Below are 14,781 nucleotides of genomic sequence, written 5' to 3'. Positions count from 1 at the left end.
AGGGGGGTGGGGGAGGACGGTGGAGGTAGGGCATGGAGATGTGGTGGCGGCGGCGTGGAAAATTTCGGCAGCCTACCGGCATCCACAACGAAGAATAGTGCCCATGACTTCGTGAAAATTTGGCCTCCTGCATGCTCTGGTATATATACCCAGAGGCATTTGTGGGGGCGGTTCCTAATATAGCCACCCCTAGAAATGGATTTGTAGGGGCGGTTCTTGATCTAGCCGCCCCTACAAATAATTTCCAATTTTTTATTAGTATTTCTGTATTTTATATATGCTAAAAAATAATGTAAATATTATTTTATTATGCAACATATGTATAAATATGTATAGAAAAAATTTGATGATATATGTAGATATATTTTTACATATTCTTCTTTACAAAAAATAAAAAAATGGACAATTATTGAAAATTTGAATTTCAAAACTTCGAATATAATTTTAGGCTAGTAAATGAACTAAAATGCAAATGTTGTAAAAATGAAAGTTGTAGAACTCATCAATCTCTACAACTTTTGTTTTGGTCATATTTTCATGTGATTAACTGTGAACAATTCAAATTTTCAATTTCAATAAATGATACATTCAAACAAAATTTTGAGACACCAAATGATTTCAACTCAAAAAGTCATGAACATAAAAGTTGTAGAACTCATCAAGACCTACAACTTTTATTTTGATCATCTTTTCACATGACTAAATTTGGACAATTCCAATTTTGAATTTCAAAAAATAACAACTTCAAACAAAATTTTGAGACACCAAATGAAAGCCATGAACATAAAAGTTGTAGAACTTATCAAGACCTATATCTTTTGTTTTGGTCATCTTTTTATGTGACTAAATTTGGATAATTCAAATTTTAAATTTCAAAAAATGACAACTTCAAATAAAATTTTGAGACACCAAATTATTTAAATTGAAAAAGTCATGAATATAAAAGTTATAATACTCATCAAGATCTATAACTTTTATTTTGGTTATTTCTTCATCCGACAAAGTTTTAGTACACATTGTTCATAAATCAATATATCTCTCATATAGTTCCATAAACTATGTGAGATATTTATGAATTTGTGTCCAATGTGTACTACCACTTTGTCGAATGAAGGAATAACCAAAATAAAAGTTGTAGATATTGGTGAGTTCTACAACTTTTGTATTCATGATTTTTTCAGTTGAATTCATTTAGTGTTTAAAAATTTTGATTGATGTTGTCATTCTATGAAATTCAAATTTTAAATTGTTCAAACGAAGTCACCTGAAAATATAGCCAAAACAATAGCAGCAACAACATAATAACTTGATAGAGAATGATTTTATAAAATTTTAGGAAACAAAATCATCACATTTGAAGTTATTATGAGGGCGAAAGACTAGTTATAAGTTTTAGCCAGAGATTAAAAAAAGAAATCACACTTCTAGTTACAGTTTTAGCCAGAGACTGAATAAAACTTGTAACTAGTCTTTCTCCCTCATAATAACTCCAAATGTGATCATTTTTTTCTAAATTTTTTCTAAAATCATGCTCTATCAAATTCTTATGGTCATCTTCTTATGTGGTATTGTTTAAAAAAAATCAAAATTTGAATTTCAAAAATATAGAAATATGGAACAACATATTGAAGGAGCATATGGTTTCAAATGAAAAAGTTATAAACATAAAAGTTGTAGAACTCATCAATCTCTACAACTTTTGTTTTGGTCATATTTTCATGTCACTAAATTTGAACAATTAAAATTTTGGATTTCAATAAATGATACATTCAAACAAAATTTTGAGACACCAAATGATTTCAACTCAAAAAGTCATAAACAGAAAAGTTGCAGAACTCATCAGGACCTATAACTTTTATTTTGGTCATTTCTTCATCCGATAAAGTGATAGTAACATTATTCATAAAACATACATAACTCTCGTATAGTTTATGAAACCATACGAGAGATATGTAAATTTTATGAACAATGTTCTTATCACTTTATCGGATGACCAAATGACTAAAATAAAATTTTTAGATCTTGATGAGTTATACAACTTTATATTCATGACTTTTCTGGCTAAAATCATTTACTCTTTCAAAATATTGTTTGAAGTTGCCATTTTATAAAATTCAAAATTTGAACTTTTCAAACTAAGTCACATGAAAAGATGACTAAAATGAAAGTTGTAAATCTTGATGAGTTTTACAACTTTTATGTTTACAACATTTTCATTTTAGGTCATTTTCTGACTTAAAATTCAATTTGAAGTTCATAAATTCAAATTTTCAAATTTTAAATATAACTTTTTCATTAAAAAAAGAATATATATATATATATATATATATATATATATATATATATATATGCAAGTTGTTTTTTATGTGTAGGACAAATATAGCAAATTATTTTTAATACATTTATACATTTATAAAAAATATGCAGAACTAATATTTAAAAAATTTAAAAATTACGAAAATATTTATAGAAGCGGCTGGTGAGTGAGCCGCCCCTAGAAATAAACCCATTTGTAGGGGCGGCTCGTATCACCAGTCACCCTTACTGTGTCATTTGTAGGGGCAGCTGGTCTCGTGGGTCCTGAGCACACCAACTGTAGAGGCAACTCTATCACCAGTCGCCCCTAAAAAAAATATTCCGTTGCTACAAACTTTTTCTGTAGCCGGGTTTGTAATATGATAATGTACTCAGCAATATTTAATATAATTCTTCTTTTGTCTAAGAAAACACCGCCAGACCAATTGAGTTCCTCCGTAGCAGCTCATCACCCTGCAGCACCAATGCGCACATGCGTGTGTCTGCATGGATGTGCTTGGATAAAATAATAAATGGCACGCTCTAAATAGGATAAAAGAGGATTGTTTGTTCCTGTTGATTTGTGGGGAGCATGCAAGCTAACCTCAGCCGGACGCGCACGTGTGCAGCTTGTTTCCTGTCCCAGAAGATGCGATGCCGAGCGCGCTCCTGATGATAGAAGGCAAAAGGGGCTAAGGGCGGCGGTCTGCGAGATCGATCGGTTTGAGCGCATGCAAGAGTTGATGAGATCGATAGGGTCCCAATAATTGAGATCCCTATTAAGCCAACTTGGGCCTTCTCAACGTGTGCTTATGAGATAACACATGTTCAAAATTCTCCGATAATATAATTAAATGTGCCTGATTATTAGGCCGGATTTGACGAGTAAATTAAGTGGCGGTTGAGGATCGGAGGCTTGTCAAGGAACGAGCAACAACGGAGAGAGGAGGGGGATTTCAGGTGGACTTGTGTCAATCAAGAGTCTGAAGGCAACGCACGGAGAACAAAATCAGGAGAGATGGGTGTGGGTGATGACGATAGTTCAGGGTATAGGCGACCCACTGTATTTAGATCCACTTACTACCATGGAAATTGACACATATAAATGAGCAAAATCTAAGTCATATGTTTAGGAGGAGACTACATACCCTTACTTTCTGAGCATCTATAAGAGTTTTTCTTAAACTCACTCTCTAAATTATCATTTGGACATCATTTGAATAAAAATCGCTATCTATATCTTTTCACCGTCCAGCAGCTTGTCCATATCTTGTATAAACTCTAGAGTGCCAGCCCCACTCTACATCTTTGTCTAATGAGAAATCTAGAATAGAGGGTGCCTATATTTGGAGATCAAATAAAGAAGCAGTTAGAGGACACCAAAGTCTCAATATGTATTAGGAAGGATAAAAAGAGGCTCTTAAGTAGCTATTGAGCTAAATCTTGGCTAGTTTTATCTTGATGAGTTGATGACCTAGGTTACGTTGAACTCTAATACCAGTGAAATTTCACTAAAATTTAGCAAAATTCAGTTTTTTGGGCCTTGAACAAAAAACATATAAGTCGGATACCACTTTGAGTGGTAAATTATATTTCTTGTGTGCAAGAGGTCACTACTACAGAAATCATTTTTGCTGGCACGTTGTTTTTTTTTCACAGGCGGTTCACAATTTCATGACGCCAGTACAAAAAATAGGGTGGGTCCAGCAAGAGAACCGCCTGTGTAAAATAATTTACACAGGCGGCTCTCCTATCTCTACCGCCTGTGTAAATACGTGTATTTTCACAGGCGGTTTAAAATGACAACCGCCTGTGTAAATACCATTTACACAGGCGGCTGACATTATAAACCGCCTGTGTAAATACACGTATTTACACAGGCGGTAGAGATAGGAGAGCCGCCTGTGTAAATTGTTTTACACAGGCGGTTCTCCTTACCAACCGCCAGTGTTAATGCTGCTATAAATTCCCTTCGTCCACTTCCAGACAAGAACAGTTACTCGCGTGCTGTGTGCACAGTGGCGGACAGAGAAGTGGCGATTCCAAGGGGGGGAGGTTTTGAACTTCATTTCTTTGGTGAGAAACTTCCAAAAGGTTAGTTAGTGTCGTTGCCGCCATTTTTTTTAGTGATTCTTTGGTTCAATTCTTGTATTGGAGGTGCTCTAAATCTAGGGTTAGGGTTAGGGTTCATAGCTAGGGCAAGGGAGAGAGTTTTAGCTTTTTTTTTTGTAAATTCATAGTAAATTGTATCTTGCTCGGATTATAGAAAATAAATACTTTTTAGAATTCTTGTGAGTAGATCTATGTAATAGAATAATGATTAACACTTTATAAAGTCTTGTCAATTGTTATACTTATTTCCTGTAATTATAAACTGTGAATTAATTTAGTTTTTTAATCTACGTACTTAGGGTTTATGAATTAATTTAGTAGTTAATGTTTTGTTAATTAGGGTTAGTTATTATTGTCTATACTTAGGGTTTGTTAAATAGGGTTAGTTATTATTTCATGTACCTTAGGTTTTTCAATAATTTTTGTTAGTAATTGATGGTTTATTATTTAGGGTTAGATATTTCATGTACTTAGGGTTAGTTAATTAATTTAGTTAGTAATTAATGGTTTATTAATTAGGGTTAGTTAGTATTTCATGTACTTAGGGTTTGTTAATTAGGGTTTGCTATTTTTGCTTATACTTAGGGTTTGTTAATCAAGATGCCATCTCCGTTTAATTAATTCTTATAATTATAAAAATGAGTTTAAATAATTATTTAAATTTTTTATTTTGTAAATTCTGAAAGAGGTAGGTTTTCATATCTATTTAATTGATGGAGGATAGAATCTTAGTTATGAGGGGTTATTTTCGTTTTGTTTTTAGAGTGACATACAATATTTTCCTAACTAATTACAGATAAATATGGAGAGGTCATTATGGATGTACAACTTATCAAGAGTAGACCCATCTTATGTAGTGGAGGTCCAAAAATTTATTGATGCCATGAAGATACATGCTCAGAGAACAAAGGCGAAGCACATATGTTGTCCATGCGCAGACTGTAAAAATATTGTGGTATTTGACAATGTGGAAGCAATCACTTCTCATCTGGTTTGCAGAGGATTTGTGGAGGACTACTTGATTTGGACAAAACATGGTGAGGGTAGTTCTACACCTTATATGCGGACAACTGACAACACTGCAAGTAACATCAATGTGGAGGGTCCAATGCCATATCTCAATGAATGTGATGCTATGCCAGATATCAATGAAACCCATCATGCTATGCCAGATGTCAATCAAACTCATAATTCTACGTCCGATGTTAATGAAACTCAACATGTTAACACTGATGCCATTGAAGATGCAGATTTCTTAGAGGCAATAATGAACCGTTGTGCGGATCCATCAATATTCTTCATGAAGCGAATGGAAGCCTTGAAGAAGGCAGCAGAAGAGCCTTTGTACGACGAGTCGAAAGGTTGTACCAAAGAGTGGTCGACACTACGGGCTGTTCTTCAGTTTTTGACGATTAAGGCTAGATATGGTTGGTCCGATGCTAGTTTCAATGATTTATTGCGTGTACTTGGAGACCTTCTTCCTAAGGAGAACAAAGTGCCTGCTAACACGTACTATGCAAAGAAGCTAGTCAGTCCACTTACGATGGGTGTTGAGAAGATCCACGCATGTAGAAATCATTGTATTCTATATCGGGGTGATCAGTATAAAGACTTAGACAGTTGTCCAAACTGTGGTGCTAGTAGGTACAAGACGAATAAAGATTATCGAGAGGAAGAGAATGCAGCCTCTGTTTCTTCAGGGAGGAAGCGAAAGAAGACGCAAACAAAGACTCAACAAGACAAACGTTCAAAGCCCACTAGCAATATCGAAGTGGACTATTATGCGTTGAGAAGAATTCCTGCATTGGTGATATGGTATCTCCCTGTGGTTGATCATTTGAGGTGTTTGTTTGCAAACCCTGATGATGCGGAACTTATGACCTGGCATGCTTCTGATGAAAGGAAAGATGATGGAAAGTTACGACATCCAGCCGATGCAAAGCAATGGCAAGAATTCGATAAGAAATATCCAGACTTTGCTGAGGATCCACGAAATGTAAGGTTTGCTCTGAGTACTGATGGAATGAATCCATTTGCCGAGAGGAGCAGCACGCACAGCACATGGCCAGTGATCATGACAATATACAACCTTCCTTCATGGTTGTGTCAAAAAAGAAAATATCTTTTGCTAACCATTCTTATTTCTGGACCTACACAACCTGGAGTTGATATGGATGTATTTCTAGAGCCCTTAATGCAAGAGATGCAAATACTATGGGAAGTGGGTGTGAAAATGATCGATGCGTTCCGCAAAGAGACATTCACACTGAGAGCAATTATTATTGTCACAATTAATGATTATCCTGCTCTCTTCTCATTATCAGGCCAGTTCAAGGGAAAGGTTGGTTGTGTAGAGTGCATAGATGGAACATGGCACGTGTCTCTTCCTCCATCTAACAAGATAGTGTACATGAGGCATAGGAGGTGGCTACCGGCAGGCCATAAGTACCGCTTACAAAAGATGAATAAGTACTTTGACAATATGGATGAATCAAAATCTACTGCTCCATCAGGTTATAGTAAAGGGCACAGAGTGTATAAGATAGTTGAGAATGTCAAGTTTGTGTTTGGAAAAAAGACCAAAGATGGGAAACCAAGAAAGGTTGTGAAGGCAAATGAGGGGGACACATTCAAGAAGAAGTCTATTTTCTTTAAGTACTTATCATACTGGAAAGACTTAGACGTACGACATGCGATTGATGGTATGCATGTTCAGAAGAATGTGTTTGACAGCGTAGTTGGAACTTTGCTAGACATAAAGAGCAAGACAAAGGAAGGTCTCAATTCACGTTTGGACATGCAACATTTAAAGATCAAAAAAGAACTTCACCCTGTACTCCTAGAGAATGGGAAGTACCATCTACCGGCAGCAAGCTATAACCTGAACAGAGAGGAGAAACATGCAATGTGTGTGTGGTTGAAGAATTTAAAAGTTCCATCTGGTTTCTGCTCCAACATAAGGAGTCTTGTTTCGATGAAAGACCTTACACTCACCAACTACAACTCACATGATTGTCATGTAATGCTGACCACTTTTCTTCCTATTGCCATCAGGGCTATAAATCCAGTGTTCTTAAAGATGGCAATCACACGGTTGTGCTACTTCTTCAATAAGATATCTGAGAAGGTAATTATCGGTGATGAGTTAGAGTCCCTACAGAAATTTGCTGCAGAGACATTGAGCCAGTTGGAGATGTGCTTTCCCCCATCGTTCTTTGATATCATGGTACACCTTATTGTTCATTTGGTGCCTCAAATTGAGGCATTGGGCCCCATGTATTTCCATGAAATGTGGACGTATGAGCGTTTCATGTCAATATTGAATGGCTATATGTCAAATCGTGCTCATCCGGAGGGTTCCATGATAGAGGCATACACTACAGAAGAGGCCATTGAGTCTGGAGGACCATTATGTAATAATCTCCTAAAAGACCAGGTATCAATTGGTTTGCCTCCGTTGCGACATGAGGGAAGGCTTGGTGGACGAGGGAGGATGGGACGGAAATCATTCATCCCGCCAGATTACAACATAGTCCTAGAGGTACATTACAGCATACTACAACAACTCATAATAATGGACCCATTCACCAAGCAGCACATGAAAGAGCTTCATGAGGAGAATCCAGGATGCACAAATGATTGGGTACACAAGGAACACAAGCGTCGGTTCACCGCATGGCTAAAGAATTTGGACATGACAGATGAATCAGAAACCATCAAGATTTTAGCATCTGGACCATCAAGCCAGGTCATATCATGGCAGAGCTATGACATTAGTGGCTTCACATTTTCCACCAGTTTTAGGGACACCAAGCGCATGGCACAGAATAGTGGCGTTCGATGTGAGGCTGTAGATGAAACAACTGGTGAAGAAACTACATACTTTGGATTCATTGATGACATATGGGAGGTTGAATATGGTCCACGCCTGCAGATTCCAGTGTTCCGATGTCGATGGGTTCAAGATAAACATGTCACTATGGATAACTATGGCCAAAGAGTTCTTGATCTAAGTAAAGTAGGTTACAAAGATGATCCGTGGATCCTTGCTAACCGTGCTGCACAGGTGTTCTATGTGGAACAAATTCTATCTACGAATGAAAAGAAAAGTACCCAAAAGCCAAAGCACGTAGCAATCCCTGGAAAGCAACAAATTGTAGGAGTTGATGGTGTAATGGATTTAGAGGATGTTAACCAGTTCAGCGAGATGTCTCTTTTTACAAAGTTTGAAGAAAAGATAAAAAATGTGGAGAAAAGTATCCCGCAAACCTCTTTGCCCTGGGTGCGCCATGATGGACAAGGAAGGACTGTAGCACGCTAGATTGTTTATCATGTAACTAATGTATCACTTATCATTTGTACCTAATGCTACTCTTTCTTATTAAGCAAGATGTTTACATTTCCCCTTGTATACCTTTGGACTATGATATTATTTTCTAACTTAATTAAACAAATCTTAATTAAAACTTCTTTCCCCTTCTTGTATACCTTTGGATTCTATATTATTTACTAACCCTAGGCACATGAAATATTAACTAACCCTAATTAACAAACCTTTAATTAAAAATCTTTTCACAGGCGGGTGTCATTGACCGCCGCCTGTACTAATATATTAGTACAGGCGGCTGTTGATGAGGGCCGCCTGTACTAATGTATTAGTACAGGCGGCCCTCATCAACAGCCGCATGTACTAATATATTAGTACAGGCGGCGGTCAATGACGCCCGCCTGTGAAAAGATTTTTACAGGCGGTGGTCAATATGGCCCGCCTGTACTAATGTGCTCCAATATAAGTTCCCGCGCATGGCCCGCGAAAATTTCTAAGTCCCGGAGGCGCGAGTTCAGAAATTGGACGCCGTCAGGCTGCCGAAATCCGCCGCCGCTCCTCCACCGCTCGCCGGACCGCCACCGTCGTGAGCTGCCGCCGCCACGCCGCCGAGGGACCTCCACTCCGCCGGCACGCCTCCACGCCGCCGCCGAGGGAGCTCCGCTCCGCGCAGCGAGCCACCGCCGCCAGCAGCTGCCGCACCGTGCACGGCCTACGCGCCACCGCCGCGACCTCGCCGGAACGCCGAGAGGTAGGCCATGCACACCCGCCACCACCGAGCTCCGCTCCGAGGCGGCTCCGATCGATGCGGCGGTGGCTGCCATGTGCGCCGCCGCGCGCGCGCCCCTCCAGCGCCGGCGGCGTTTGCCTGCTGGGCCTGGCAGGCCCTTGCTGGGCCTGCTGGGCCTGGCAGGCTGCCTTTCCTTTTTTTTTAATTAATTAGTAATGTTTTATTAGTGTTTGTTAGGTAATTTTGTTAGTAATTAGCTAATTTTTTTGTTAGGGCTTACTATGTTTTTTTGTTAGGGTTTTTTCCATAATTTAGCTATGTTTTTTCCATGTTAATACTTATATTTCATGCATAATTAGGGTTTGTGAAATAATAATTAGTTTGTTAAATAGGGTTTCCTATTTAATATTCATTATTTAGGGTTTGCAAATTAGTGTTAGTTAATTAGGTTTGTTAATAATAGGTTCGCTAATTGATTAGGCTATGTAATCCATGTTAATACTTGTATTCCATGTTTATACTTATATTCCGTGGTTATACTTATATTTTATGCAGATGAGTACTCCATCAAATGCTGAGCAGGCCGATGCCCAGATAGGTACACGGGGATCTGACTCCTCTGGATCCGAACCTTATAGGAGCCCGAGCGTATCACCACGTGAATCTCCTAGAGCTAAGAAGGCCCGTCTTGAGTTGGAACGTGACCCTAATTACAAGCCTGAAGATGAGCCAAATGATGATGAGGTATATATGCTCGTAGATTGTCTATACGAGAGAATAATGCATGTGTATGTATGTACCTAACAATTGAATTGACAGGAGGTGTTCTCTCAAGTTGTTGCCGAAATGGAGGTAGAGTCACAAGATGTTCATAAGGACACGGTGCCTCAAACGACCGGGACATCCTCCGAGCAAAGGAGTACAAAGAAAAAGAGTGATCGGGCACGAGGAGATAGAGGAAGGAATAGATTTCCAGAAGAAGTTTATAGGATTACAGAGATTAGCCCGAGCGGAGAGCCCTTAGCACCTCTAGAGGCGCTACCCAAATTTAGGGCCGCCATTGGATGGTTAGTAAAGGAAGAATTTGATATCACCTGGAGTGATTGGAGTATGGTGCCTGAAGGAAAGAGGAAGAATTGTTGGACTCGATTGTGCACTAAGTTTATTTTCCCGGAGGGAACAGAAGGTTTGGTCAAGGGTCATGTCATGAAGCAGTTAGCAATATCATTCCGGGGCTATAGGCACGATATGAATAAAAAGTGGCTGCAGAAGGGGCGAGACCCAACGAAGCAGTACCCTATCACAGCAGAACAATGGGCACATTTTAATGTCATAAAAAACTCCGACGACTCCAAGGCTAAGAGCCAAGCCACCTCAAGACTTGCGAAGAAGAACAAGTACCACCACCACCTCGGCACTGGTGGTTACAAGACCAAGATTCCTAAATGGAGGGCAGAAGACGAAGCAAAGAGGAGAGAGGGCAAGTTGGCATTGACAGATATAGTGCCAGAACGAAGTGCGAATTGGCTTCGCGCTCGGAAGGCAAACACTGAGAGCGATGAGATCTCCTGTCCCGATGAGATCAAGCCAGTTGCCGAGAAGGTTTTGGAAGCAACAAACCTGGAAAAGACAGGTGCCTTCAAGTCGCAGAGGGAGAGGGACAGCCTTTCCCATGCTCTAGGTAACAAAATTATATTTTCCATTTTGTTCGAGTAAAATAGAAATCGACACTGACATTAAATATCATGTTGTAGGTAACCCCGAGCATCCAGGTCGTGTACGGGGCGTCTCATCCAGAACCACCTGGAAAGAAGGGTTTGGTGAAGAGTGGAAAGGCATGTATAAGAAAAGAGAACGACATAAGGAGCACATGAAGGATTTTTTTTGAGCAGCAGGCTACCAAAAAATTTAGGGATTTGATGGAAGACTTCGTTAAAACCCTGATCCTGAAGTGATGAAGCGGTTGGCGGGAGCAGTGTCTGCTCAACAGATGTCATCACAAGCTCCTTCATATATGCAGCATGTCCCAGCTCAACCCTTGGGTAGCCAGGAGATGGCCACACAATCTATGCCCTTTCCAAGCAGTATAGCGTCAACATCAAATCAGGACCATTATCCAGTTGACGATATTGATAAACCTTGGCCTTGCTCATTGTTAATTGGATATGGCCTTAGGAATCAGCATACAAAGCAAGTGGCCACAGGCAATGCCATCCCTAGACGTAGGTTCCATGGTGTCGAGATGCAAGATGCATACTGTAGGGTGGAAGTGTTGACGGTCGAGAGTGGATATGAAGATGACTTCATCGACATCCCGACCTCTGAGGGTATAGAGAAGCTTGGACAAGCAATCAAGAACTTCATACAATGGCTGAGACGGTACGTAAGGTTGATTGATCCACCAACGGCACCCTCTCCACCAGTGCATCAAGCATCCCAAGAGGCTGAAACAAGTCAACAGCCAGCATCGCCAATTCATGCCCCAGCATCCCCGTATATTTATGAGCCACCGTCGTCATCCCCAATACATGATATGTCATTCTCGTTGGATGAGCTCGAGGGGCCAGCCAAGAACATGCCTGAGCAGCAGACTCCGCCAGCCAAGAAGGACACAACACCAGAGAAGGAGGTAGAGCAAACTCCCCCGCCACCACCAAAGCAGAATGAAGATGAGCAAACTCCCCCGCCACCACCAAAGCATAAGGAAGCAGAGCAAACTCCCCCACAAGCACCGGCCTCCAAGAAGGCAAAGAAATTTCCAATTCCAAAATTGGTTTCTCCCTATGAGCCAAAAAAGGGGAAAGCAGCAGGCATAGTTCTATTTCTGAAAGGGCTTGGAAAGCAGCGGACGGCACGAGTCGTTGAGCTCGAACCGTCACAGAATAAGGAAGCCACCGGCCAAGCAACTAAAGCCGTGCCACCAACAAAGGAAGCCCCAAGTGGCGATGTACATGTCGAACCGCCATCAAATACACCATTGACCCTTAAGGATATAAGAAAGCCAACGGTTGATGATTATGTCAATGTCCCTAGTAACTATGTGCCCGGAAGGCCTATGCTGCAATGGACGGTGCTTGAAAAGGGTCCATGGACGATAAAAAGGTTTCATGACTGGTACATGAGAGCAGTGAATGCTGGCCTGCATGCAGTTAGTGTTGACATACCAGCAGACGTGTTTGCTACTGGCAAGGATAAAAGCAGGGCATTTGTTACCTTCGAGGACATGCACCTGCTGTTGAACTATAGGAAACTTGACGTCCAACTCATTACAATCTGGTGCCTGTAAGTATCACTCATGCACACACATTGTTATTATTAAATTTGGAATGTGATAAACTCTAATATGTGGATGTTGTATGTAGTTTGCAAGACCACGAGCAAAGATCGTTAACTATAGGATCGATGGTCGGTTACCTGAGTCCAATCAGGTTACAAGAAAATATGCACAAATTTGTACTTACAAATGAAGATAGAGCAAAGATAGAGAAGGACAAAACACCAGAACAAGTTGCAGAAGCTGTAAAGGAATTGCAACAAAAATACGAGGACAAATATGCCCTCTATCTCGGTAGAGCAATGCTGAGATATAAGTACATGGATTTTATATTGGCACCCTACAACTTTGGGTAAGCGTGACCTCGTATACGTACTTCAAATTATCATGTTAACCCTAAGTACATGTGTCGCTCACTCGTTAATTCATGCAGTGACCATTGGATTGTTTTTTATATTTATCCATTCGAAGGGAAGGTGCTTGTCCTAGACTCCTTACATTATCCTCCTCAGTCGTATCAAACATTCCTGATTCATTTAGAAAGGTGAGCCAACATGCAACCACATCCATACTTATATGAATTAGAGTTTCTAAATAACTATAGTGTTTTATATTTGATATCTACAGGGCATGGCGGTTTTATAAGAAGCAAAAAGGACCGGTCGACGTCACCCGCTCAGATCCTAGTGTGCCATTGACGATACAACACCATTATCCGGTAAGTTGTCTGAACACATATCATCATATAAATAATACACAAGGCATGACAATTTTAGTTTAATCTTTTGCTCATTAATTACATAGTGCCACAAGCAACCACCTGGATCGGTCTACTGTGGATACTATGTGTGTGAGTTCATAAGGCAGCGGGGACGATACGTCAGGGACAAAAATATGGTAAAAAATATCTATGTATGAAGTTTTCTCATTAAAGTTGGAAATATTAATATTGGACATGTGTCAATGATGCTTTTAAACTTTGTTTCCAGCCGAGAAGCAAAGGAAAGGACGTGCCATTCACTCCAAAAACTATGGAAGATATAGTAGCAGACTTGTGCGGTTTTATTATGAGAGAAATAATTCCAAGTATCGGATCATATTTTGATGAAGCCGGTGATTTAGCAAGTGAAAGATTTAGAGCGCTGACAGACCTAGAAGGTCTAAACTTGAAACGAAATGACATGTAAACACCAAATGGTTGAACTCATAACATGAAATGACGTGTATTATATGTAATTTTATGCTTGATGTTTGATTTCATGTGTACACATCTGTAATATTTATATGTGTTGTATGTATGATGCAATTTTATGGTTCATGTTTGCATATCTTATATATATATATATGTGACAATATAGTACAGTGTGGAGGCAAATATTAAAATTTGAAATAAAAAAAATAATTACACAGGCGGCACACAGAGTGAGCCGCCTGTGAAAAATGGGTTTTCACAGGCGGCTGACAAAGTGAGCCGCCTGTGTAAATAACTATTTACACAGGCGGTTGACAAAGTGAGCCGCCTGTGAAAACCCTTTTTTCACAGGCGGCTTACAGCCCGCCGCCTGTACTGTGGGCCGATTAGTACTGACCCCTAGTACAGGCGGTGGACTTGGCCGCCTGTATAAATGCCTCTACCACCGCCTGTAAAAACGTTTTCTGTACCAGTGGGTGCTGAGTAGAGTCGATTGTAGTTTTTTTTTCCTTTTTCTTCTGTTGATAACATGTGACTAGGCAATAGACATGGTATGTATTAAGGGGCTTCCTGAATGACTTTGATATTTTTGTTGAAACAAATATATGGATTCCCAATTGTTTCTCTCGCACTTCACAAGGACGTACGTGATCCAACTACCTTGCCTAATTATTTTTTTTTCTCTCTATCCGATCCAAACAGACTATAATTTTTTTTTTGGAATTTTTAGGTAAATTTTTTTTTTGGATTTTTCCTGAACAATGTGTCCGACAAAACAGAGCCAGTCAGCAACTTGCATGTGCCTCAAACCGTTCATTTTGAATCGAACATTACAACCACGGCGTGGCTAG

At 39.7% G+C, this 14,781-nt stretch overlaps 1 protein-coding gene and 1 long non-coding RNA gene across 2 annotated transcripts; both read left to right on the top strand.

Moving 5' to 3' along the window:
- Positions 1-5,608: 5,608 nt before the first annotated feature.
- Positions 5,609-8,728, top strand: LOC136524309 (uncharacterized; the record flags this gene model as incomplete). The annotated part of the gene is made up of 1 exon (XM_066517728.1): positions 5,609-8,728. A coding segment is annotated over one exon (3,120 nt), but the record flags the coding sequence as incomplete, so codon positions are not given.
- A 4,693-nt stretch (positions 8,729-13,421) lies between these two features.
- LOC136523062 (uncharacterized) lies at positions 13,422-13,776 on the top strand. Its single transcript, XR_010776081.1, has 3 exons — positions 13,422-13,456; positions 13,543-13,635; positions 13,728-13,776. It is a non-coding gene; the product is annotated as an uncharacterized lncRNA (long non-coding RNA).
- Positions 13,777-14,781: the final 1,005 nt, after the last annotated feature.

The sequence above is a fragment of the Miscanthus floridulus genome, chromosome 18, assembly GCF_019320115.1.
Source record: "Miscanthus floridulus cultivar M001 chromosome 18, ASM1932011v1, whole genome shotgun sequence".
Lineage (NCBI taxonomy): Eukaryota > Viridiplantae > Streptophyta > Magnoliopsida > Poales > Poaceae > Miscanthus > Miscanthus floridulus.
The sequence above is the reverse complement of the archived record's forward strand: the minus strand, read 5'-3'. Positions and strand labels throughout refer to the sequence as shown.